The sequence below is a fragment of the Pleuronectes platessa genome, chromosome 4 (assembly GCF_947347685.1).
Source record: "Pleuronectes platessa chromosome 4, fPlePla1.1, whole genome shotgun sequence".
Lineage (NCBI taxonomy): Eukaryota > Metazoa > Chordata > Actinopteri > Pleuronectiformes > Pleuronectidae > Pleuronectes > Pleuronectes platessa.
Window position 1 is genome coordinate 2,900,114 of NC_070629.1, and position 27,928 is coordinate 2,928,041.

A 27,928-nucleotide genomic window follows, 5' to 3' on the forward strand; every position below is an offset into this window, starting at 1 on the left:
TATTGAACATGAATGATATGGCTCAATAGTGCAGTTCCTGAGTTCACAGTAGCATGTGAAATGGGGACAAAGGATTCACATCCTAGGCACTGGGAGGAAACGATGGCATATGATGAGTATGTGATGTGATGAACAGGAGGCCCTGCTGATGTGAACAGGATCAAGTTGAGTACAGAATTAGCAACAGGAGAGCCTTTGTGTTTGCCATGAGGCACTGGGACTGAAGCAGCATAGGTCATGCGAATTGTCAGTGTTCATCACCTCGGCTAGTGTTGACTTCATTGTTCCGTCAGACCAACATGTCAACATGTCGTGACAGAGTTCATGATTGGACACACCATTAGTGCTGCACTCATCAAAGTTAGTCTTGTCTCATACTCAATAGTGAACTTCATTATCCTTGTGTAAAAAGGCCACAGTGCAGAGAGATCTTCTTTAAATAGCAATGGGGATTGGATTTGTTTAAATGAGACACACGTGCATGGTTCTACCACACCCACAATTCAGCTCTTGATTTATTTCAGTGTCTCTGTAGAATTGCATGACTTGAAGCTGAAGATTTCATATCCTAGCCAAGAAATCAGGCAGCCGTGCCCGTAGTACTATGACCCAGAGCCGGTTCGTTCAGTGTATTTTTGGACTGAGATCAAGCATTGCACATCGACCTCTACCCAAGAACTAAACATAACTCATGAGAACAGACATCCAGAAATCTGAAGAGATGACTCACTGGTCATCATCCCTTCAACAGGAGTTGGGCAAGGCAAGTCCTGCTATCCCATGGCATTTACAAAAGACTGATTCATAAATCTCATGAGACATTTATTATGGACATTTTATTTCATACCACAGACATACACACAGCTGGTTTCAAGTGTTGTGTTACATTTCATTTACGTATAAAGACTTTGCAGCTGAACAAAATATTTCATTGCAATCAGCATGCCCTATATGAACAAACCAAACACTCTGGATAATTCAACAACTAGCAAAACAATGTGGTGGTATATGAGACTAAAGAGCACTATTAAGCTTTGTGATGCTAATGCTGAATTCCCACTATGTGCCCCACAAAGTTCTGCCTGTCAATGTCAAAGTAAAAATCTTCATGGTTCTCTTTTTTTAAGCTTGAAGAAATAATATTACATTCCACATTATATATGAGCATGACTGATCACAGTTCTAAATATGCACTGAGCTGAAAATATTAAAATACACAGTAATGACATTAAATGTAGTGGTTATGCACAATGTATTAACAATGACAGATAGTGTATACTTTTATACATTAACATTTAATAAGATGCTTGGAACCTTGACAACAAGCTATAGGCTATGATATCATTTGTCAAATAAATTCAGGTAAATATAAAAAACCTAAGAGCATAAGACTTTTATACTAAGAAAATTGTGTGGTTTTTGGAGTTTATAGTCAACACTTATCTCAAAACACTAATGTAAGGAGACAGAAAGCATCATGAGGCCGGAATAATAAACAAAGCAGATTCATTGTCAAAGTGCTAGGTGATGGGATGGAGTAGTCGGGCAAGTGAAACAAAACATAAAAGTAACATTTAACAAACATTTCTTGGAAGAAGAAGTTCTCTGGAGGCAGACATAATCTCCATGGTTGAGTTAAATGCCAGGACTGAGCCAATAAACGTCAAAACGTTCTATGTAAAGTTGAAACCCATAAAAAGGTAAAAGAGGATCTAACTTTAGAGAACCTAATGATGGTTACTAAATCTAGCCTTTTTGCATCTTCTAATACATTGGCAAATTTTCTTATGCTGCTTTTACTTTGTAAGCTTCAAGACAACTCCTGGCTGAAAAAATACAGTCCAGTGTGAAGACGGAGCCCAAAAATCTCGCTTATATTAGCTAAGCAGCATCTGCTGATAAATTCATGCTACACCATCACTGACTCATTCGACAGCTCTGTGGCTTCTTGTTGACAAAGAACGGGAAACTGTATTCCAACAGGTCCAGTGAGTTCATCAATGCATCCTCGTGACATTAGCAGTGCAAGAGGATAAGTGACTATTTGCCAGGTTAGTTGATGAATTCCTGCGTTGATCAAACAAATGGCTAACTGCTAGCCTGTCAGGAAATGTCTATGTTTGTACAGCAACAATTATGGTCTCAATATATTGTATTGGCTAAAAGGGAAAATAAGTAATCATTGACTCTCGTCTGAAAACTGTCCTGCAGAGCAGGATTAAAAAGTTCTGCTGAAGCTAGCACGAGTTACAGTATTTACAGGAGGAATAGATACAGCAAACAAAACCACTTTCAACCTATAAGTAGCAATGCACTGCATGTAATGTATTGACATATATTTATCTGAAGCTATCAAATTCAAGGATAATAACACTTATATTTGGGAGTTACTCCTTATGTAACCCTATCTCAATCAGCCTCGGCTAATGCCAATCAGCCCTAAAATTCTCAGGTCTCAGAAATTACCTTCATCTAGTCAACATCAAGTGATAGTTCTAAAATTTAAGCTTCAGTGTCCCTTAAAATCACAATTTAAAAACAATTTATCTGTTTAGCCAGCCTGCTGACATTTCATAAATGAAGATATAAAGAAATATCCATTATTATAGACTCTACATGAGGAGCTTTAACTCAACCCATTCAATTATTTCCACTGTTTGCGCCCCATCTATTTGCATATTGTACAAACACATTCCAATACATATTTAAGGCATGTATGTTTGGTACTTTGCGAGGTCAGTTGTTTTTAGTGTAAGGCTGGAGTAGAATCATCCTTTGTCCTGTTTAGTCCGATATACCTGCTTCCTGGCTGTCAATACTGAACATCATTTTTCTATATAGGTGCCATACTGGCAGGCCTACTGTGAGCTTATCTGTGGCACAAACCAGATGGGCTCACTGGTCGACAAAGTTAACCTGATATGTCACCTGATTGCCATTGTCCCAGGCATACAAAACCTTCTCTTTGGGGTTGTAGTCAATCTGGGTGGTGAAGGAGTACTCATTGGTAAAGGACAGGTGAGGGATAGCTTCACTCTTGGTGTGGGTATCATAAGCATAGTTCACCTCACCCTCTTTCTGGTTGTACACATTGACAGCATACAAGACTCCACAGATGATGAAGCAGTTCCCATAAGAGTTTCTCTTGAGACCCGTCCTCCATGTTGTTTCCTTTTTCAAGGACAGGTCTCCAGGATCTAGTTTACTGATGATAATCACCTCTTGCTGGTTGTAGTCATAGTCCATGGAAGGGTAGATCACCCACAGACCACTTTCATCCACTGCAAAGTCAATGTCTGAGTGTCCCCTCCACTTCCAGGGGGTGGTGTCCTCGTAAACCACGTCATGCAGCAGCGTCCAGGCTGCCACATAGCGCATCCTCAGATCATACTTGATGATGTTCTTGGTGAAGGCTCTGTTGTAGTAGAAGGCTCCGTTATAAACGACATGGCCTGTTCCTATCCAGTTATAAGGCAGTTTGAAAAGGTTGCTCCATCGGCCTAGGATAAATAAGAACAGTATGTTAGCCTTATTTATTTAATATCACTTCTGGGTTTATACTGGAACTAGAGTTGTATTTGCCAAGGAACACATTCTAGAGTACAAACAGATGACTCAAACCAGTATCAACAATATTACCAACATGTTTAGTATCACAAGAGGCTGCTCTTCTCATCGATAGCTAACTGTCAAGACAACACTGAGCCATAAACACAATCCAAGCTTTTACTGCTTCAGCAACATATGGGAAACATCCCACGGTCAGCAGTAGTATCCTGATTTTGCTGATAAAACACCTAAATCAAAATGTAGTTCTTCTGTAATTATAAAGCAGAACCTAAACCACAAACATTATCACTGAAGATTTGACTTGGACTTGATGCGTGTAATTAGCATGATAATGACAATTTTCTTCCCCTTCAGTTATTCAGCCAATGTGTTCATGTTAGCTGATTTCTATTTGGGAAAAGGCAAATTATGTTCTACTTGTTAGGCCTGTAGCACGGGATATGTCAATAAGCAATTGTCATTCTTGGTGACATCTGCCGTGGTAGGCCCAGTAGTAGCAGTTGCTAGGAGAAGTCTAAAAAAAGAAGGTTATGCTGATATCAGATGTTACTTCTGTAAATTAATTTAAAATAATCCTACAATACCCATATTCTCCACCATTTCTAGAGAGTAATTTAAATTTCAGTAGCTACTTTGGCGCTTGGTTGCTTACTTTCTATTTCTTCTCCATTGTTTATCCTGCAGGCCTCTTAATAGTCGCATGAAACAACCGCCACCTAACGTGACAGCCACTTTTGAATTGCTGATAAATCAGAGTGACATAGGGCTTTTTGCGGAGGTATGCACTCATGCCATTCTAGTTTGTATAAGGAGGACATTGTAATTATTGCATGGGCGATTTATAGGATTTGATAGGGATAAAATAGTCAGCTATGCAATTGGCAGGACAATATAGTGAGCTGGTCTTTATGTTTAAGAACCCCCTCTTGTGCTTATCTACGTTGGATACATTCAGCTGTGTGTATGTTGTGCTAACAGTTTGGCCCTCAAAGAACCAATGACAATGTTTTTACAATGCCAGACTGTGTACACATTGGCTTTATGTGACACCGACACAGTATGTTTAGGAGTTCATTACTAAACAAACACGTGGAGTATTGTAGGTGTCATTTTCTAATCACATCCCATCTGCTCTCTTAACCTTCTAACCTCAGGAAGTCTGATTTAGATAATAACAATAAATGAAAAGCCCAGAATGGGACAAAAACAACGTGTAGCCAAGCCTCCCTTCCTACCCTTCTCACCCCCACTCCCACCACTTCCATCTCTTAGGCCAGCCCACACTCCTAATCCCTCTCCACTGTGCCCAGTTGAGAAGAGAGAACACGTCAGGGAACAGCAGGCATCACCGCCACTCACCAAGATACCTAGTCATCCGCACACAGCTGTGAGCTAACTGCACCACAGGATGCCTCATATGTAAGAAAGCCCATTGTCCAAACACATCTAGATCAACAAGCCAAGTCTTACAATGGGATATATCGTCTTAACTCTCTTAGAGAGTGTAATCCAATTCCTCCGTTGATGTGGATGTGAAAGGAGTTGATTTTCCCACCCACTGAAGCCATGAAACAACCAAGGCCTGCATTCCACAGATCTCATCAGTCTCACTGAGCATGTGGAATAATCAGCATTAATCATTGTCAGTGCTGTTGTTAGAGAAAACACAGCTATCAGTTAAGACAGGGTGATCCTGCAGTTAGAACCAAATATTGGGACATAGAATTGTGTTTGAGCTAAATGTTGAAAAAGGAAGAAAGATTAGTGTCAGTCTGTAAACACTGTAATAACCAACTATGACGATGGTTACACAACCAAGATATTTGTAATAGTATTCAAAGAATATTAAGGTATTCAAATATTCAGAGCCAGCTCATAATGTAGATAAGGGAAGCGACAGCCTAAATGTATTTCTCCCTGGATTCACCTGCCTCAATACATACACACTTCTCAAACCTCTCAAACTTACTGCACAGAGAAACCTACCTTGATTATAGAGAAGATTAATATGAAAACTACAAAAACAAACAAAAAGAATGCTTGGGTTTCGTTTACCATATTTACCTGTAAAGATGTAAACATATTCCTATAAAAGTTGCTCCACAGTAAACCCTAACTACTCGTTGGCACATATGTCGACCAGGGTGATTATTAAAACAACTTATACAGACCAGATGGTAGATCAGTGTAATTTTCCTGTTGACCTGCTACTGCCGCTTCATAACACCTACTAAAAACAGTTTGAAATTACCTGGTAGCTATGATCAGTCACCCGTAAGAGATCCTAGGTTTATCCTTAAAGAGCAAGGGTCCAAAAAATGCTGCTCTACCCTCACAGAAATAGCAGAAACATTGAGTAGCAGCTGATGAAGCTAGACAACATCCTGCTGCCACCACATTTAGAGTAAAATACCATATGAATGCAACATCATATCCTTTTATGGGTCAGAACATTGTTCTGAGATCAGATGTAAGGAGTGACATTATCTTACGTTCAGTAACAGTATAGCAGTTTTCAGACATGACGTGTTCACAACAGCAACAAATTCAGTACATGTTTAAAAGCAGCTTATATTTGTTATTTTTTATAGGGATGGCCCAATGAGATCACCACCCCACCCCACCCCCAGCCCTTTCCGCCCCTTACCACCAATCGACACTCACTCACTCAGTCCCGAAGGAGTCAGGCAGTCCATTCACTAAATTACTTTCTGCAGCTCCAGGATGGGGGGTGGGGTGTTGTGACTGGTCTGATTGTGTTTTGCCCCATAAACCTTGATGCTGGTTAGACATAACTGATAGTCAAGACAACATTTAAGAAAGACGGTTGTCTACTTCTTTTCAGTAACACACATTAACATCGACCCAATAATGTATTAAGTGACCTCCACAAACATTCACCAAGCAATTTGAACACATGTTAAACAATTGCACAAATTCACACATTAGAATGTAATTAAATATTCATATTATATATACAGATTTAACAGATAATATGCAAATATGAGCAAAAATCTAAACCATTATAGTGGGTCTCTTTACCCTATGCAGCCACTGGTAAACAGAATGTTATGAAAAGACCCAAATGAAGCACACCTTGTTTGAAGTTGTCAAGATTGCGGAACTCCACCAGGTTGTTTCCGTAGTAATAGTTAGTGACATAGATCTTGTTGTCTTTGGCCAGGGGATCCTTCATCCAGGCTCCCTCGTTGCGCCCATAACTGTGCTGCTTCTCTGGCTGCTCGATGGATGCTAGCGTCCCTTCACAGCTGAGGATCTTCCCTGGACAAAATAAAAGCAGAACATTTAACTAACTTGCCCCTCGTAGAAGTGCTGATCATAATTGCACCGTATGAACGTGTGTATGAATACATAAAATGGACTGTAAAGTTCTTTAAATTGGTCATCAAGACAAACAAAAATGCTATATAAATACAGACCATTTATAGACTATTAAACTAGTACGTTTAGGGAAGAATTTAAATTGACTTCACACTCATACATTTCTTAGCAGAGTGAACCTGTGCACGTTTCGGCTGTTAAACTGTCACTGCAGTCACAGCCTGAGACAGAATACTATGTGTGTGAGTGTTAAGGCCGGCGCACGCTTCTGCAACTGCATCTGCGGCTTTTCACGCAGCTGTGTCGAAGGACTCGTTGTCATTCATGCTTCTCAAACCGTTGCGCGTGTTACAAAGCAATTCCCCGCCAGAACTCTAGGCGGAGTAACGTGTTTTGTCGAAGACGACCTTAGAGACGCCTTCTTTCTTCTTCATCGACTGTTTGTTTACATCGCCACTGCGGCTCCTCATAGCCTTTTTCTGGTGGACAAATCCGCCAGTCAGTGACGGGTTATACAAGTGGTCATACTTTCGGATCTCTTCTGCCAAACGGTCTTCTATTTGGTCCATATTCATTCTTCTAAATCTTCCGTTGTTTCTGCCGGTATTATGTGGCATGAAACCGGAAATGCGACTCCGGAAAGGATGTAGTTAGCAGACCAATCACAGCCTTCACAGCCATCACAAGCAGGTAAGAGACCCGGAAGGGCTCTTGCGCTTACGGGCCCGTGAAAACGCAGCTACCTGCTCTGTGGAGAGTGGGCCGACTGTTGTTGTTGGAGTTGTCCAGCAGCAGCACGATGGTTGGAGCTTGTCTTTCAGATGCTGGTGCGCCCTGTGTGGTGATAGTGGTGGGTGTAGCGGTGGTAGTAGTTGTGGTTCTAGTTGCTGTGGTGGTGGTTGTGGTGGTTGGAACTGCAGTGGTAGTGATTGGTTCAGCCACCGTGGCCTCCATGTTTTCCAGGACCATTTCAGCTCCTCCGTCCTCAGACTGACTTTCTGTGATGTGGTGGGCGGTGTACATTTTGGCAGAGTGATCTGGGAGGGTGGAGGGGAGTGTAGAGTCAGGCCAAGAGGACAAAGACAAAGGAATCAAAGAGTCTACAGAGCTAGTTTTCACTGAAAATATAGCTGATGGTTAAACAATGTCAGACAGTCCTGATGCCGAGTGATGATAGAGGAGACTAATACTGTTAGCTGTTAATAAGTGAGAACAGGCTGCTTCTTGTTCTTGTTAGTGATGGGCACATAAACAAAACATTAAAGAAGTAAGTTTTTAGGGACATTGGTGGTATTTTCGAACAGTTTTTTAAACCTTTCAATTACTGCAGAGTACAAACAGTAATAGCGACTTGAGACATAAAATCCACTTCCACGTGTTAACATAAAAGTTGCCACATTAGCAACAGAGCACACAAAGAATACCAACACAATGAGACTAATTGTAAAACAGAAATTCTCAGTGCTCCAAACTACCTCCTCTTCAGATGATTATCCATCCATTATCTATACAGAAGGTCAGAGCGTGAGTTGTCAGTGGACGAGAAGCATATTACAGATACAAAGGATTCACTCTCACATTCACGGCCAATTAAGAATGTTCAATTAACCTAATCTTACTCTGCATATCTTTGGACTTTGAGCTGCTAATGAAAAGAATCATTCATATTTGCACATGATTTGCATCATTTTTCATGACTACAATCCAGTGTAACATCATCAATGCTTTTGAGAAGAGAGTATTCGTTGCATCCAACCTGTAATTACTTTTTAGCCATCATGAATGCTTTTGTCATCACATTTGAAACAAGTTATCAACTTTGTCTTTTAGATGTGGTTGGACAACACATCACATCTGTTAATATATAGCATCTGATAATGATCTAAATATATTGACTGTCTACCATATTTTAGAACATAAAGTGTTGTTTTCTTCAAAAATCCATACTACTCAAATCTGGCCCCTTGTTTTCCAGTTTCAGGCTTCAATATTCACTTTTGTTCTTTTATAAAAAAGAAAGCAGGCTGAATCAAAGACAGTCTTAGCGGAGAGAGCGGCTGCTCTCCTTCTGGTCCTCATACTCTGACGTCCTGTGCTGCCAGACCGATGTGAAGAGATCACAGCTTCTCTACATATGTAGCGGACCTTCCTCACGAGCATACTCTAAACACATGGACCAGATTGAAGCTGAAGTGGAAACAATATTCAGATAGGTTATTTCAATAAACAGTAGAATGTAACCCTCATCCACACAAAAGCAGCAAATCTGTTGCAATCAATTTATCTGAGGTTGAGTGTAAGTAATGACTTTCAGTGGAGAGCCCATGAAAGAGGACATTAGCTTATGGTTAACAGAGGTGACATCCATCTGTGTTTAGTGAAGCAGATGGAACCCATCTTGTATTACTTAGGTTATTTTATTACTATACAGATCAAAGACCTCTTTCATATATTTTGAATGGTGATGGAGATATTAAAGTAGTTTTAAAGGGACCATAAAATGTTTTGTCAGGAGCACCATACTTGCTTTTATCATTGTCAAAGTTACATGTTTCCAAATTAATCTGTTATAATGATCCCAGATTCCAGTAACAAAGAGTTACAAATGCCTTGATTTCAATCTTTCAATCTTACGGTTACTGTAACGGTGTTGAAATTTCAAGTTTCTGAATCAAGTTCGTAAGCAGGTACAGTGAGTGTGTCATTTAATACCCACTCAACTGTACAGAGACGAACAGCTGAGAAATGTGGTTACCTTGGGCAGCTCGAAATGTGCATCACCGCAAATTAACTTGAGAGGCATTGCAGAAAAAATAGTATGAAGGTGAATAAACCTTTCTAGGGTGAATAAATGAATAATAAATAAGTTCTGCATCCGGTTCTTTGCCAGAGATTATGGAAATGCAAGTGACTGGTTTCAGTGATTGGACAAGGGTGGCTTAACTCGCTGAGGTTCACATACATGGTAGAACACACGGTCTGACAGTGTTGTGTGCGTGTGCCCTGTGCAAATGCCACATACCTATTCATTCAACTAGAGTTAAAGAGGATTGGAAGGAATTGGGAAATGTTTTCTCTGCATCTGTGAGGGTCCCCACACATTGTTGTGAGGAGTGAAGCCGAGGCATGTCATGGACATGGCAGCCCTCCATTGAGACAGCATTCCATCAGCTCCGTGTATTTTGTCAATAAAAGATTTGGATTTCCTGCTCGCTGAATGTGCACCAGCGTTTCTATCCTACGCTGACTAGACCAGCTTTGCTAAAAACAACACTGGAGTAAATCATGTATTGAGGGGATCTTGTGTGCCACACAGCTATAGATTCCCTGTTTTATTGCCTTTCGCTTACGTGTGAAGTTAGCAATACAATTACAGCCTTATCGCACACTTGTGTAAAACAACATTCTAAGGAAAACTTTACACTGTCCTCTATTGGAAACGAAACCCAGATAATAACCATCTTCACTGTGTTGGTATGACATGCGAAGCGGTGGCTGACGGCTGATCCTGATCCGACAAAGAAACCAATTTGGATCATTTTCAACACCCACAGGGGATCACACACAGATGATCGCACACAGATGGGAGTGCAATCTCAGCTAAAGTGCGAGAACAGTGTTTTCTTTAGCTCACGGAGGAAGGCCTTATATGAACACAACGCACCAGAATGCAGTGTCCTGGGCGAGCTGAAAACTCACCTTCTCCATGCTCATCACCGGTCTTGGCAGCCTTGTAGTATGTGATGCCCCGCACCACCCCAGGCTGGTGTCCAACCACTTTTGCTTTGACTGTAGGGTCAGGCTTGACTGGCTTCCCAGGTTTGATGACCTCTTTCTTGGGCTTTATGACCTTTTCTTTGGGTTGTTTCGGAGGGGGTTTGGCTGCAGGGTTCTTTTTGTTCGGTACTTTTACGGAAACCTTGGTTTTCTCATCATTAATGTTCTGTAAAATGCATATTCAGATTATACCTTGTTAAGAAACTGGGTAAAATTGTCTTGTGTGTTTCATATGTTGACTGTCCTTAAGAAACAATGTATTAAGTTTCTCGACTTAACTTTTAGATATGTGCAACATAAAAAAAAATGGATACGATATCCCTATTGGTATTGCTTTACAGTTTATGTAATAGAGGAGCATATTATCTCCCTAGTAATTCCACAAATGTCTGTCTGAATGTGGAACGCATATATCTTGAAAAGTTACATTTATCGACTTCATACTTGGCATGTGTTAATAGCTAAGCTGAGGAAGGGGCATTGTGATTTGTGATATGTGCAATATTAATAAAAATGTGAATAAACAGGCAGTCAGCGCTCTGCAGCAGTCAGTGTGCTAACTATTGTTCTGTAAACCAAGTTGAACGTGTCATCGCGTTCTTCTGATATTTCAAATATTTCCCAGTTAATAGCTAAGGACAATGTGTGTTAGTTTTTGAGAGTTTTTTTCCTAACCTGTACTTTGCTCTCAGCTGAGTCTTTCTGAAGCAGCTGCAGGCTGAGACTGGAGATCTCCTTCTTGATGCTCATCATAATGTTGGAGTAGTTCTCATATCTCTTGAACTGGTTGGTGAGGCTCACCATGCTGTCCCGGACAAAATCATTGTCCCGTGTAAGGTTTGTCTTGATTGTCTGCAAGACAGAATCATAACTATCACAATTATTATCATCCATTAAATGTTGGGACTCCCTTGAAAATAAGATGGTACATCAGGTTTATTCTAATAAAAAAACTAATTTCAAATGAAAAAAATGAGCTGTTACTTTAAAGTTACAAAACCTTTAAATATAATCATATGAGGAGGTAAGTCCTTTTTTTTGCTCACCTCTTCCAGGGTGTTCATCTGTGACACCACCTTGTTCATGTAGGCGTGAACTTTCATTAGATCCATGCTGTAAAGGGTTCCCTCGAGGAGGTCCACCATGGATTGGAGCTGAACATTCACGTCATGAAAGAGAACAAGCATCATTTACCATCCCCTGAACAAAATGCTGACAGATTAATGTGTCTCTCTTTAACATCAGCAATAGCTTAAGTGACCTCTCAAATAATTTGCTCTGATTACCACAATTGACATCCACACTTTATATGCAGTGGTGTGCTCTTAGTCTGGGGTTCATTTGAATTATATTCAACCGCTCCTTTTTCATGAAATTATTTTCTCAGGGGATGTATTGGGCTGATCCATATGTTAAGGTGCAGTCAGATCAAACATCTGGAACCGCCTTTTACTTCACATGGTACATATTGGGGTTCTCCAGTCTGTTAAAAATGATAATGTGCTGAAGGAATGTGCAGAAGTGCGCTGACGAGTTCACAAAAGATTCTGATGACTTACTGATGAATTACTCAGACAAGGTCACAGAGAGTTGAATCAGGATCTTAAACTGGAATAAACCTTATAATACATCCTGCTCATAACCATAGAGAGGTATGTATGTGGATGATGGATGATCCTATTGTGTTGTCTTTCTGCAGTGTAGTTATAGAGGTGAGAAAGTGGCAATTCTAACTATTTGTGAGGTTTTTGCAAAGATCACATTTGTCCTTAATGAATGGGGATGAGGACATATTTCTTTGGCGACTCATTGTCATCAAAATGCATTAACAGCAAAGCAGGGTACAGTTAAGCTGTAATGTTCATCATCTGACACCATCAGAATCACTTGAAACATGCTATCATAAGCTGCTTTCAGCCACGCACTGAACTCTGGAGATACTCCGGACTTTCTCCACAGAGGCTGTATCTGTGAATGCACATGTCCAAGTGAGAGCCTCCAGCGGTCTTTCTCCACCTGGTCCCCTAGTGCAAAGTCTGCAGTAAGTCCAGAGGAGCGGATGTAAGAACACAGCAGGAGATCCTCTGCAGGATTCACCATGAAAGAGTGGCATGTTACTGACGTTTGCATGCCTGATGCTTCATCCCTTACCTAAAAGCTCCGGAGATTTCAATGTTGTTGTGAACGCGTCTAAGCAGAGAATCCTCCGCTGCATTGTGCATGTGTGAAAGGCACCAATTCTCCTGACTTCCTCTATAGGTCATGTAGGAAAAAGGCTATAGTGGCTTTAAGCCTCATTTGCTCACCTTTAGTAACTCAGGGGCCTGTTTCTTCAGCTTCTCCATCTTCCACTCATTCTCACAGGGGTTGAGGGAGGAAGGTGGGGCAGTGCACGAGCACTTGCAGTCAGATCCGGAGCTGACCGTCTCCACTGTGTAGAAGTCCTCCACACGTACACTGCCACTTCGCAGCCGCACGCAGGCGTCCTTGCTGAGAGGGCGCATGATGCATTTACATCGGCAGTCTGAGCCTTCTGATGTCATCCGGACAGGCTCAGTCTCCCCAAAGATCTGGAGGAGGGAGAAGGAATTATAGCATTTTAGAATCTAACAAAAAGGTTTGCATCGTTTCTTTTATTTTTATGTCTCTGTTGTGTTCCCTTTATGTTTACTCTTCAGCAATGACCTCTTATGATTAAACACACATCATTTCTGTTATTAATACACCATGAGAGATGGGTGGCCCCAGACAAATTTGTGTTCAAACAGCTAAACGACTTAGGCCTCATTTGGACTGAAGGATGTTAATGTAAGGTCTGAAGGAGGTCTAATTGGTCAGATCACATTTGAAGGTGACCACATATGGCCAAACTATCAATTGTGTCCTGGGCCACAGACTCAACTAACACTTTGCCCAAGAGGTATTACTTCTTAATCGGCCTTCTCAAATCATGTAAGCTGGCTTTTTATCCACAATTAAATTGTTCTTTCAAGAATATTAAGGTATATCTTGCACCAAATCTCTTGGGGGATTTAGTTTGATTGGAACAATCTAGTCTGGATTGTTTCAATTTCGTCTGCTTCATTTAATTTCCAGGAGACATGGATTGCATTGTTACCTCCTGTACTTGTTCAAAATCAAAGCATTTTTCTTGACAAACAGAAGAGGTGTCCATGTGCATATAGAGCAGGGAAATGAGATCTGATTACAAGCGGTCATTCGGGAAACGTTACTTTCTTAGAGATAACCACATGTGATCAAATCACCCAACACGTTATACCAGGTATGAACCAGGCCTTTGATGCATGATGTGAAAATGTCTCCTTGTGGTAATACTGCAAAATAAGCAGCCATGGGGTTGAACACGGTTTTAGAACATCAGACCTGGATGTGAACCTGTGGGGTGAGGCTAAATAAAGATAAAGTTATACTGTATGCTGAGCTGTGCTCTTTCCTCAGTGCGAGTTCTTCCACTCATCTATTCCATTAGTCAAACCCCTGATGGACTTGCATGAATAATAAATCCTGTTCTGTTGTAGGGAAACAAAAGCAAGGGAAGGAAAATAACTCTAACCACATGTTTCCCCTGGTTTGAATGTTAGCTTGCGTGACTCAGAGGAAAGCCTCTGAGACAAACATAACTCATAAGACTCCTGCATCACCAGCTGGCCTTTGGCTGCCATGTATGATGAGAGAGCTTTGGCAGGCCATGTTCATGGCTTATTTAATAAACAGGAAGCAGAGCATGGCAGCCTGAACACACATTCCACACAGTTCCTAAGTGAGACATGTGCACGCTGGCATACAGTGGAGATTTCACAGAAGAATTCCACCTCACAGATTTATGACATTTGATGAGGCTTATCAATCAATCAATCAAATTTTATTTGTAGCCCATATTCACAAATCACAATTCGTCTCATAGGGCTTTATCATGGTGTAACATCCTCTGTCCTTAACCCTCAGCAAGAGTAAGGAAAAACTACTAAAAACCCTTTTAACAGGTAAAAATACATAGAAACCTCAGGGAGAGCCACATGTGAGGGATCCCTCTCCCAGGACGGACAGAAGTGCAATAGATGTCAGGTGTAGGAAAACATCATCAAGATTAAAGTTTTTAGCAGCATTGATGAGGGTAAACATTTTGAAGGATAACTTCAATACTATATGTCAAGCAGTCCTGCTGCAATCATAGTCTATGGTCAGCAGCCAGCAAGATCAGATGCCACTATAGTCCACAATCATTGTCCACTGCCGCTTATTAGGATCCATCATCAGCCGCCGACCTCGGTCGTGGTCCACCTTATGGTGATGGTGAGTTGGCAGAGGTCTGCTGAGAACTGAACAGTGTTTCCTAAGCCATCTTTTCTCATTTGACAGGGGCCATTGACGCCTTGTTGGGCAGAATTGTAAATTGCTCTTGCAAAACTTGTGTCCTTTGAATGGGCCCTTATGCCTTGTTGTTCATTAGATAATCTGTAAAAAGGTGTGTTCTGACTGTAAGCAAAGTACATTTTAGAGGGGGAAATGATTGCAAAAAAATCTGTGCAAAATACAACAAAATACAATACACACATTTGCACAGGGCGGCGTGCCGGGAGGAGAAAATGTAGATAGATGAATAAAGATTTGTGCATATCTGAAAACTTAGTGATGCTAGTTCAAAAACGTTTAGAGGCAATAAGGAAGGTAGGAGGGACCGTGGATAGAGGTGGAGTTATAGCTTTTAAGTTTTGAGATTATAAACTTGAAACACAAACACAGCACATGCACACTTAAAAGGTCAAATTTCCTAAAACAAATTAAAGCTTGCACAGTAACGTTAACGTTGGCTTGATAATCAGTCTAACTGGCTCCAATCTTCATACTGACAAGTAGTTTGACTAGTTCCCTTTATCATATTATTATTATGATATACAGTATATTTCAATACACAAATGTCGAAATTATAATACAAATGATTTTGTACCATTTTACCACTGTCTAATTCTGACAGATAGTCCGCAGGTACATGTGACTGATGGGAGCTCATCTCTCATCATTTAGAATCATGGCCGTATGATCATATATTGCAGGAGGTTAGGGCTGTCATTTCTCCCTGGTGAGATTTAGGGACTATAAACCACAGCACAGATGCACATATGGTATTACTTCACAGACATTCTTCATTAATGAGCTGTGGTCCAGTCCGGATGTGACTGATGTTCAGATGTAGGACTCTAATTTTATAAACAATAGAACTTATATGGAGACAAATGTAAAGAAAAAGATTGGCCTTGCATAATGATGTTGAAAAACCTTCCGGCACTCGTTCTGTGTAAGAACTAAGTGGAAAAGCCACTGATATGCATTGTCTTGAATTATGCAGGCATTTACCCAAATATCAAGGGTCTTAGGTCAATCAATCAATCAATCAATAAAATTATATTTGTATAGCCCATATTCACAAATCATAATTCGTCTCATAGGGCTTTAACATGGTGAGACATCCTCTGTCCTTAACCCTCAGCAAGAGTAAGGAAAATTTACTAAAAACCCTTTTAACAGGGTAAAAATACGTAGAAACCTCAGAGAGAGCCACATGTGAGGGATCCCTCTCCCAGGACGGACAGAAGTGCAATAGATGTCAGGTGTAGGAAAACATCATCAAGATTAAAGTTTTTAGCAGCATTGATGATGGTAAACATTTTGAAGGATAACTTCAATACTATATGTCAAGCAGGTAGGAAAGATTTTGAGCTTGACTCATACTATGGACTTAAAGTAAATTCATCTCCAGCTAAACAGCTTGACCATTCCTTTTAAGTATGTCTCTCCTGAGTCCCTCAAATTTATGAAACACAAAATTGCTGGACTACTATTGAGCAGAAAATTATTAATGAAAGTGGAAATGATCGACTGATTGATTAGGATGTAAGTTAATGTTATATTCTTTTATGGGTTTCCCTCATTACAGTTTTAGCACAATTTTGAATGTCTTCCGGCAGGGCTGAATTAGGCTTAATGAAGGTAAGGGAGGAGTGGTGAAGGTGGTGCGGGCTCATTAGTGAAGGAATGTAGGCTGAGTGATGAGGGAAGACGTGGAGGGGTGTATGCTTTCCCCTCTATTACTGCAGACATGTATGGGAGGGGGTCTGATACAGGGCAGGACTCCTGTGTGCAGAGCTGGACCAATCCTGACTCAAGTCAAACGAAAAGGCAGCAGGCTGACAAATGCTACAGCCACATGAAAACACACTGGATTAGCAGATTATACTTCTTTAGCAGAAGCCATGGCTATTGCCCTGCTGGGCTGCAGTGTTCAAGCCCTGCCGAACAATATCTGCTGCATAGCAACATCAGCTTAAGTTGCTTTAGGATGTAGAAGTCAGTGAAATTCCAGGAGGATTTACTCCAGTACTTCGTGTTCGGTCAAAAAGGACCAAAGCTTTCCAGCAGGAGAAGGATTTGGCAGCAATGTATCATGAAAGATCTGAGCCATTCTTCCAATCAGAGCAGCTGCCTTTGCCCCCTGTCAAATCCTATGTGCCAGTATGCCTAACTAACTGTCAAGCATCTCAGGCCAAGAGCTGACCTACCAGCATGAGAACAGGCAACACAATTAAGAGTGCTAATAATTAAGAGTACAGAGTATTTAACGCATGCTTTGAGCTTTGAGTCTTTGGCTCTGACCTTTCAAGTGCAGTCAAGTTTCAGGTCAAAAAGGAACGGCTCAAACATGAACTCATGTCTGCACAATACGAGGAAAAGCGCCTGCACACTGCAGAGAGCTCTATTAGATCAACCACTGCAGCATCGGGCAGCTAACATGCACTGACAGTGATGAGGTTAACTCCTAGTTGTGCTCGGAATTCTTAAAAACCTGAGATGTATTACACAGGCATTGGTGTTGCGCTGCTATCTCTGCAACAAGGTATAAACAAGGATCTCCTCCGTTCTTTTTGATTTGCTAGCTGGTAACAGTATGGCACAAGAAGCAGCCAGTGCAGGTATCCTGTGGAAAAGCTAAAATGTCCAGATGCATGTTTGCAACCTTCTTCAGACACAAACATTCGTACTTTGATCCATGTTGACCTGCAGCTAATTTAACCACCACTCGTTGCGTTTTGAACTTTTTTTCGCCACAAACGCACATGAAGGCACCATGAGTACCAGCTCTAATCAGCCTTAAGCCCATTAAGCTTGTGATGTTAGCGATTTTAAAAGACTTACTATCCCTTTAAAATCCACATCATCTCCTGTCAAGCACACTCAAGACCAGACCCAGGGTCCAAATTCCAGTCCAGAGCCCACCTGATTTTTTTATCTAATTAGCCGAGCCTATGATAAACAGTCTAACTGTGTCACTATGAAGATTAAGTAGGTACAAAGGAGGAATTCCTCAAAACCCTTCAGGCTGGAGATGAGCCATGAGGTCGGGGCTCAGTTTTTGAAACAAAAACACTGGAATTAGCACAGAGATGCTAATTAGCTGAACACAAAGTGTAGCGAACCCTTGCTGTTTTTCGGGGTACACATCTACATTCCTCTCTAAACTTTTCAGTCTTTTTAAGAACATGCTAACGAAGAAATTAGAAAAGGATTGTTAATGAGATACTGGCATGAAGGTTCCTATCGAGCCAGAGTGACGTTGAAGAACTCAAGAAAACTTTATCAAGCCTTTGAAGATTTTTTCCACATTTCAGCATTTGATTTGCTGCACAACATGATCACTCTGTTTGGAGTGTAGAAAAATCCACAGAAACAGGTACAAGATCAAGCTGTCAATATGGCTCCACAGTCAAATCTACATACCAGTCCCTCTAAAATGCAGCAATTAACCCAATCTCCACTTATCCCCATGAATAATGTCCACCCTTAAGATTTTGTGAAATCACTTCAATATTTCAGTAAATTTGACCAATCCTAGTGTTTCACCTATCATAGTTATCTCCAAACAATGAGAATGAACCGACTCCCACCTTGTTATTGGTTGGGATCTTGCAGACGTGTGTGACATGTACGTCTCACACTTACCAACCAAATTTACTGCAGAGACCCATGTTGGCCAATTCCCTGGTGTCAGTTTTTTGTGACAACATTGTTGTGGAAAGTCACTGATTGACTAAACACTTTTCTACTACAAAACAAACCTGCAGAATAGTTAAAATGCATCAAAAGGCAAGACAAATCACAAGGATCGAGGCTGCTACATTAACATCTATAATTGCTGAAAGCATCAAGATTAAAACTTTTCTTGTTATATAAATCGCTAAGGGTTAGACTCTAACCCTTAGCGATTTATATAAATAGGAAAGCATGCCTCTAACCCAGGGGTGTCCAAACTTTTTATCCTGAGGGCCACATACAGAAAAAAATGTGAAGGTCTGGGCCACTCACGCCGCCACGCCCCCCTGCCCTGGAGCTGACTGTTGACAGTGCGCCTCAATCGCGTAGCTTAGGGCGGGGGGCGTGGCGCCACCTAGTGTCAAAACTGAGTAGTACAATACAGTGGGCCATAGTCCATTACATTACAATTAATTTAGCTGACGCTTTTATCCAAAGCGATTTGCAATCAGTGTAATGTGAGACACCCCCTGTATCTAGGCAACGGAACACATTTGTGGTCATTTGATCATTATGTTTTCAAGCCCCTCCCATTCCACCCTTGCCATGTAGGAGAAGTTGGTGCTGATGCTGTGGATAGAATGTTTTTTCACAAAAAAAATATTTTTGCATGTAAAAGTAAATTATCTTGCATCAACTGTTTTGTCAAAACAAATTGAATCAGGTAGAAAAACTTATATCATACATGTTGGTGAACTTCCAACATATAAAACCATGTGATTGATGCTAGCTGAAGATTAGCCTGAATTGCTAAGAGATGTTGTTTTTTCTAAAATGTTGGCTGTGGGGTAAAGTGAGACATGTAGCACAAGTTAAGTTTAGTCTTAACCATATTTTAGTGTAATATTACATTACATATGTTTTATTTTGAATGCCTTAAACATTGTAGAAAAGCCATCAAACTACACCAGGAAGACAACCAGGGGCCAAACACCCCTCCCAGAGATGGAGAGTGCAGCCGCTGAGGTCATGCAAGGAAAGAAGTCCTTAAGAAAAGCTGGAAGGGATAGAAATATTGATAAGACAACCCTCAAAAGATTCATAAAGAAAACAGAGAATGGGAAAGTAAAATCAGTAGCCTGGGGTGCAGTAGATGAGGCAAAGAGATTATTCACAGATGAGATGGAGGAGCTGGCCAAACACTTGAAACAACTAGCTGACCAGTTCCATGGCCTTGCTCTAGTTAAGTGCTGTGAACTGGCATTTGAATACGCAGAGAAAAACAATATCCCTGTCCCTGCCAATTGGACAGAGAAACAATGTGCAGGCAAGCTAGGGTGTGCAAGAGATCACATGAATCATAATAATCATAAATGTGCCTAATTGACCTATTACAACATGTGTTGTTATGGTAGTTTTAAAGTGGAAAAGGTAAGTGGATCACTTTACCCCCTTGATTTCTCTGGTCTGTCTCTCTTTACCTCTAAGCTGGGGTAAAGTGAGACACAAGACCTCTTTTTTACAAACAATCATATTTTCACTGCCCTTTGTCCTGAAGACACTCTGATCATTTCCATTGCTAGGAAACATTCTGAATTAATAGGAAATGTGTAAATTTTACTGATATATGATTTTAGCTCGCCTAGAGGGGAGCAAATGTAAAAAATGTCTCACATTACCCCGCTCTACCCTACTCGAGGGTACAAACCCAGAACAACAAGAATCAAGAAAGTACAATTTCTTCAAAAATAGAGTAAAACTAAATAGTGCTATAAGTAACTGCCATTTCAGTGCTACTAAATTGTTAGTTAATAATTAATTGTAATTTTTTTTTTTTTTTTTTTTTTTTAATTAAAATTTTTTTGAGGCGGGCCAATTTAAAATGGATGGCGGGCCGCAGATGGCCCGCGGGCCGTAGTTTGGACACCCCTGCTCTAACCGTTAGAGGCATCCTTTCCTATTTCAGTGACAAACTAGGTGCATGTGTGTGTGTGTGTGTGTGTGTGTGTGTGTGCATTGGTCTAAATATCATTCTTTTTTTGTCAGGAAAAAAACAGTTGGACATTACATTACGGGTAGTGTTAAGTTCAATGGGTTTTAACAAGGCTTTGGGTTTAAACCAAGTCTTGGTTTAGGGGCTGGAGAAACCATTATGTATGTATTGTTTAGAAAAGGTGGGAAAGCTCTATACAACCAAATAACAGATTGGTTGCAGTTTTCATTTGCTCCAACAATTTCATTGCAAAAACTAAATTAAAAACATTGCAAAATCTGACATCAAGTCAGACAGAGTTTTAGATAGCAACAAACCCAGAAAACTCCACATCCCTGAGAGACTGACATAATAATTTAATCATAAGCACAAAGAGACACTAACTACCCTAACTACCAGTGAATGTCTGGAAACCTCAACCACTGCTGGAATGATAGATGTTGCCAAATATCTTTTGTCTCAGATGATTTGTTACAGCAGATGTTTGTGTTATTAATATTATTATTATTGTAAAAAGCTGCAGATCTTATCACCGATACTGCACTACATATTAGAAGAATTTATTGAACAAATTATTAAACGTTAACCTCATAAACAACAGCAGTAGTTGGCAACTAGGTCAAACCTCTGATTAAAATCGCCGCCAGATAATTTAGATAATTTAAATGATCATTCAATTATTAAAATAACACCATATTGGGGCGGCTGTGGCTGAGGGATAGAGCGGTTGATCCCAGTCTTCCCCATCTGCCTGCCAAGGTGTCCTTGGGCAAGATGCTGAACCCTATTCCCCCTCATAGAAAAAAAGTGCTGCTAATAAATTAAGCTATGAATGTGTGTGTGTGTGAATGGATGAATGGCAAACTGTTCTGTAAAGTACTTTGAGTGGTCATCAGGGCCATGGTTTGCTACATATAGGAGACACAATACTTTTAGCTCAATCACCAACTGGACTTAAATCATGCTTTACAGAACTTTCAAATATGTAATTGTTATAGATACTGGGGCTAGGACCCCCAACAGGATAAGACTGCAGACACACATCTGATGGTGACATCTGAAAAATACAATAAATATCTGTAATTTTTTGTCCTATCATCCCTGACAGTAATGTGTACATCTAAGTACTTCTACTTCATTTGTAAATACATAAATGCACTTTATACGCAAAGGTTTTTGAGGATGTGAAGTTGATTTCTAAAAGAACGATTTTATGCTTGTCATGCATTACTCAGGACAGGATACAATGATACTGATCTGTAGAAGCTTCAAAGTCCACAGGAAGAATATGCCCGAGAGAGATTTCATGAGAATTTTTAGAGAGGCCATAGAAGGACTCCGTACATGCAGAGTCGGCAGAGACTAGCTAAATTTAAAACTAATCTAGGAAAATACATCTTGCTCTCAAGGATTAAAAAAGGACAGATGTTGCTTTCACAGACACAAACATACTGAGATCCAGTTCTTTTTTTCTCTGCTTTATAGTTTATGTGAATACACACACCATTGTGTCTCCGTTACTGGAGCTAATTGCATTGACTTACATTCATTTCCTGGAGACCAACTCTAACCTTAACCTTAGTTTGACTTGCCTATTCCTAACCCTGACCCTAATCTTAATCTTAATATAAACCTAACCTTAAATCATGTCTTCACTTTAAACTGTAATAATTCACACTATAGGGACATTATAGGATGTGTGTACCTATAAGGAAGACAATATACAACCATATGACTGGGTTAACATATGTAGTTCCCCACAACGCGAGTCAAAACGAAACAAACACACTGGTTTTCGTGTCCATGCAGACTTATAGGTTGATTTAATGGCTGATGTGTTAATCAGTTCAAGGATCAAGAACAGTGAAGCGTCTATAGAATAAACATCTATATTGCACCGGTCGTTGCCCCGGTGTAACTCCTACTCCTCTTCAGCTTGCAGCTTTGTTTTAACCACAAACAGGGTGATGTGTCTCTCCACAGTCTGATAATGTTGACACTTCATCAAGCCCCATGTGACATGCCCTATTAAAGCAATCCTAACTAGTATAACATGGCATGACAAAATGCCATATCTTTCACATTATGGGAATGACCTGAGGCTAAAACACACCATACAGCACATGTAAGAGCATGCATGTTTGGCCAAGCCCTGTCTGTGCCAACATCAGAGTGCCATACTCCAGAATGCTATTTCACTGAGGCACACTGGGCATCCCACTCTGCTGGCTCCTTCTGTCTCACCCCCTGCTGATTTGTGCAGATTGTTCTTGGGTTTGTTTTCAACCAAAACATGAAGCAGGTGCACTGTTTCCCACGCCACCCTCTGCCCTCCATGCTCTTCTCTAAGCGGGCTTTGTCTCTCATTAATGCTAGTGGCACCAGACAACTACAGACTATGACTGGGGGTCTGCTGTAGTCCAGAAGAAATTATGATATGTCAACATTTAGCATCAACAGCTGTTAACTAACCAGTCTCACCAAGAGCTTAGGGAGTCATTGAGTTTGCATGACAAACATTATATGACAGGTTAATATGTCATCTGAGCAAAGCTATTTATTCAGGACAGACTACAGTGACTTGCTGTCAGAAAGTAATTAGCATCCTAATGTCAATAGGAAAGAAATTATCAAATTAAAAGCAAACAAAAGTGTAAGTGTTGTGTGAGAAAAACCTGGAGCGAGAAATAGTGAGTGAAGGAAAGAAGTTTGGAACTTGCAACGTTTGTGCATAATACAACAGGCTACATTGTCTAAACAAAGTCCTTCACCTAAAATAAGTCTAATGTGACATTTTTATTTCATCATTTTTATAATTATAATTATTATAATTATTATTGTTATTATTGTTATTATTGTTATTATTATTATTATTATTATTATTATTATTATTATTATTATTATTATTATTATCCATTACATGTGGGATCTAGCACTTATGTCCGCCCTGGAAGAGGGATCCTCACATGTGGCTCTCTCTGAGGTTTCTACGTTATTTGACCCTTTTTGGGTAGTTTTTCCTCACTCTTGTTGAGGGTTAGGGGAGAGGAGGTCACACCATGATAAAGCCCTATGAGAAAAAAATTGCGATTGTAAATATGGGATATACAAATAAAATGTGATTGATTGACTGATTGATTATTAAAGTGAAAGTGAAAATGCTTTTCTCTTCTGGGTGAATTTCATTGTCGTTGAAATGTTTTTTGGGGTCTAATCACTTATGGTACACATGAATTAAAGACTGGACATTTATATAATTTAAACGTAATTGTACACTTGTATTTTAGTATTTGTGCCTTGCAATATTAAATAATAAGGTTATTATTTGGATTATTGTATCAGAGTAAGCTGAAAGACAATCTTTTATTACGCTTCCATGTCAGGCCATGATTAAAACATAAACTTTTAAAAAAATGTAACTTATTATAACTTACCATAATAAAACAATATTTAACAGAACATGAAAAACACAAATCAGATGCTGCTTCACCCATATCTGGTTTCAAAGCTGTATTTTGTCAACCAACATTACAGACATAAGGATACCACTGCTTCTGGTGATGGTACTGCTGCGACTGCTACTAATAGTACTTGTACTTGCAAATGGACAGTGTATATATAGCATTTTAGTCTTAATCACCACTCAGCGCCTTCACACTTTTACATTACAAGTCACATCCAAACACATTCATTGTCATTCATATATTCTCTAACAGAGATAATACATCACACACTGCTAGCACAGCTGTCAGGGGTAATTTGGAGTTCAGTGTCTTACACAAGGACATTTCATGATTGACTAATCTAATGCCACTATCTGACTTATTTAACTGATAGTTGGGGCAACTGATAGCCTTGCAGCGCTGTATTACCATATTTAAGGTGTACATTATTTTCAACTGTATTACCTCCTTCCTCACCCACATCACCACTACTCCTGACACTACTCATTCTTTCACTGCTATTACTAGATGTTCACTCTGTGGCCATAAGTATGTGGCCACCTGAACATAAGCTATATGTGTTTGTTGGACATTCCTGCAACATGAACATAAATGTGCTGCTACAACAGCCTCCACTTCTCTGGTTTCTTTCGACCACTTATAATAAACAGGCTCCAGTAGTTTGCTCCCATTCGGGAGCGATGCAACACTGATGCTGGGTGGTTAGACTTGGCGTGCAGTTGGTGTTCCAGTTCCTCCCAAAGGTGAGGTTAGGGCTCTGTGCAGGCCAGTCAAGTTAATTGCCAGCAAATGGGGAAACCATTTCTTTACCGAGCTTTATACACAGGTGTTGTTATTGTCAAAGTAATACTGTAAGCAGTAGTAGTATATTTCCCTTCATTTAAACTAAGGGACCAAGAGCTAACCATGCACAGGCACATTTACAAAGACCCGTATTACTCCTGACATACTGCTTATATTACTCTTGACTCTTCACTGACTCACACTGCTGCTGATTTGGCCTCTCTGATTGTATCCAAAGTACACACACACACGCACACATTCACACACACGCGCGCACACACACACGCGCACACACACACACACACCCACACACAAGGTACATAGGCGACCGTGCCTCTTGTCTTCATATACTGTATAATGTGAGCCGTACATGTGTTTTATCCTCTGGCAGTGCATGTCTGTGTATGCAAGTGTGTGTAGAGCTGGATTAGGCTGAGGGAGAGTTGGGGGGTCCAGCAGCTGCACAAACAATGACAACCAGATATTAGTTACCCCACTGAGAGTGTCATCTCTCCCACACTCCAAAAGCATCAGGTCTGCACACTGCGGAGGTATGATTTCCTAAACCCATTGTTACCCTTGTCACACATAAGCCCTCATTGGGAGGATTACCTCCAATCATAAAAAATGATACATAACCTGAACCATCTGCCACCTTTAGACAGACAATTAAAGGTCTGACTTGAGGAAACTGTTGGGTATTGGTCTAGACCCTCATTTGTCTGAAGCAGAGGCACCATTACACCAAAACATGATACAGCTGAGAGTTGAGTTTAAGCAGAACAGGGCAGAAGAGCTGGACACTGTATACCCGCAGCAATATATTGACCATTACGGACATAACTACATAGTAATACTTCTTTAATCAGCAGCACTATGCAGCTGTGCATGCAATCCTTGGTAAAGAAAATGGGACATGACAAAAAATGCACTTCTCGTCTGACCTACCTTGCTCTGTGAAGACGCATCCGAACACAAAACCAACAGACAGGCGAACAAGTTTGTGTATCTCCACATTTTCTCTCTGGTCTCTCTCTGTAGCGTGAAGAGCACAAATCCAAAGCGCCAGTCACTGCATTCAGTCCATATGACGAAGAAGCGCGCCTACATCAACTCCATCTCCACCAGTCTGAGTCCGTCTGTCTGCATGTAAGGATGCTGTGTGAGCGTGTGCGTGCGGTGTGTTTGTGTGCGTGCGCCCTGTCTCCACCCGCGCGCTATGACTACAGTGAGCACCGTGTCCAACAGTGATGGGAGGGGTCTACTCACACGCACATGCACACATTCGCACGAACACACGCACACAAACAAACACACACACACACACAAATGTTTGTACATCTATTTGAGCGAGGACACTAATTGACAGAATACATTCCCTAAGCCCCTTTACCTAATATTAACCATCCTAACTAAATGCCTAGCCCTTACCATAACCTAAACCTGATTCCAACCCCAAAACCTAGTCTTAACCCTCAAACCGCCCAATGAAAAAGTGAGGACTGGTCAAAATGTCCTCACTCTGCTGGGTCGGTGCTTAAAATGGTCCTCACAAAGATATGAGTACAGGTAACACACACGCACAGACACATACACACCGTCTCGGTTTGAAAAGTACAACTAGCCTACATAACAACACCAATAATATTTACAACAAGATTGGTTTATGATTGGATGTTGATGTAAATACAATGTAATCTATGTATTTACACTTTGGATAGTCTCACTGTGAGTTTGACGTCAAACTGAATTCGTTGTTTCAGAACAGCAATACCCGCTGCAGAAAACCCGAAGGCCTTTTGGCGCCATCAGCTGGCCAATTACTACCCTACAACAGTTGTTCCAATTTAGCGACTTTTTTGCTAAATCTTGCGACTTTCCAAACCCTCATAGCGACTTTTTTTGTCAAAAGCTACTAGCGACAAATCTAGCGACTTTTTCCGGTGATATTGGAGACTTTCTGGTGTTTTGGAAACTGACGTGAAAGCCCGTATCGTTCTGCAGTTACTGTCCTCAACGAGCAGCGGGTGCTGCCGTGAGCCCCTCCGCTGTCCCAACGCACTAGCAGGAGTCCTGCAGTCAGGGCAGAGAGGAGACCCACACTCCGCGTCCTCCAGACTGCTAATGAATCGCGCATGCGCAAAGCCACCGCTGATCCTGCCCTGGCTTACAGAGAGGGATGTATCTTCACTGTCACTGGAAAATATGAGTCATGAGTCATTGAAATCAGTCTCTTCATCAATGCAGAGTCCACATCTCCCGTGTGGAACGTGGTGGAACTGAACCCTTTCAGGGCCCTGAAAACTAAACCAAAATTTAAGAAGAAAAAAAAAATAACTCTGCCAGAGTGTCTCTTTTGCCCGGATAAAGGTGGAGGGTTGGACCTAGAGCTAGAAGTTCCACCCCACATACCAGCCTTTTGATTAAATTTTAATATTCTAACATTTAACAATACAGGACAAAATCGATTTATGTATGTGGGTGTAGATACAGCATTGAAGCCATGAAGTTATTTTGAGAAATGATGGTCTATTTCAATGGCAAGATAAAAAAAATAAAAAAAGAATCAACAGAAGAATACGGAAGCGTATTGCATTCACTTTCATTTTTTATTTTTTGGGGCATTTGTCTCGGAATTTCCGAGATAATTATCCCAGAAAAACAGAATATTTTTTTGGTGAAGTGAATGTAATACGCTTCTGTAGCAGAAAGCTTAAGTTCTAAACATATTTAGGTTTTTTTTTTTTCTCACTTTCTGTTCATCCTATAGCGACCATTACATTATGCAAATTAGGCGATGACATCATTTAGCGACATCTAGCGACTTTTAGGACAGCCAATAGCTACTTTCCTTACTGAGGAGTTGGCAACACTGAGCCTTATTCATTATTCGTGTGCAAGTCACTCCCAGCCACACATACAAACACAGTCACAAGACCACGACGTTGCAATT

General features: G+C 40.6%; 1 protein-coding gene across 1 annotated transcript; it reads right to left on the reverse strand.

The window, feature by feature from the left end:
* Window positions 1–834: 834 nt before the first annotated feature.
* LOC128438359 (olfactomedin-like protein 2A) lies at window positions 835–26,180 on the reverse strand. Its single transcript, XM_053420915.1, has 8 exons — window positions 25,924–26,180; window positions 12,996–13,259; window positions 11,736–11,843; window positions 11,365–11,541; window positions 10,612–10,855; window positions 7,656–7,949; window positions 6,667–6,852; window positions 835–3,500 (listed from the first exon to the last, which is right to left on the reverse strand). Exons 1-8 carry the CDS (start codon window positions 25,990–25,992, stop codon window positions 2,896–2,898), a joined length of 1,947 nt encoding a protein of 648 aa, XP_053276890.1. The 5' UTR covers window positions 25,993–26,180; the 3' UTR covers window positions 835–2,895.
* Window positions 26,181–27,928: the final 1,748 nt, after the last annotated feature.

Excerpts from the sequence above, each read along its gene's own strand:
- LOC128438359 (XM_053420915.1), bottom strand. The coding sequence starts at position 25,992 with ATGTGGAGATACACAAACTTGTTCGCCTGTCTGTTGGTTTTGTGTTCG. Across the intron at positions 11,844-12,995 it reads AGGCCCCTGAGTTACTAAAG|CTCCAATCCATGGTGGACCT; the intron begins GTGAGCAAATGA and ends GTGAATGTTCAG. Across the intron at positions 6,853-7,655 it reads GCCCACTCTCCACAGAGCAG|GGAAGATCCTCAGCTGTGAA; the intron begins GTAGCTGCGTTT and ends TATTTTGTCCAG.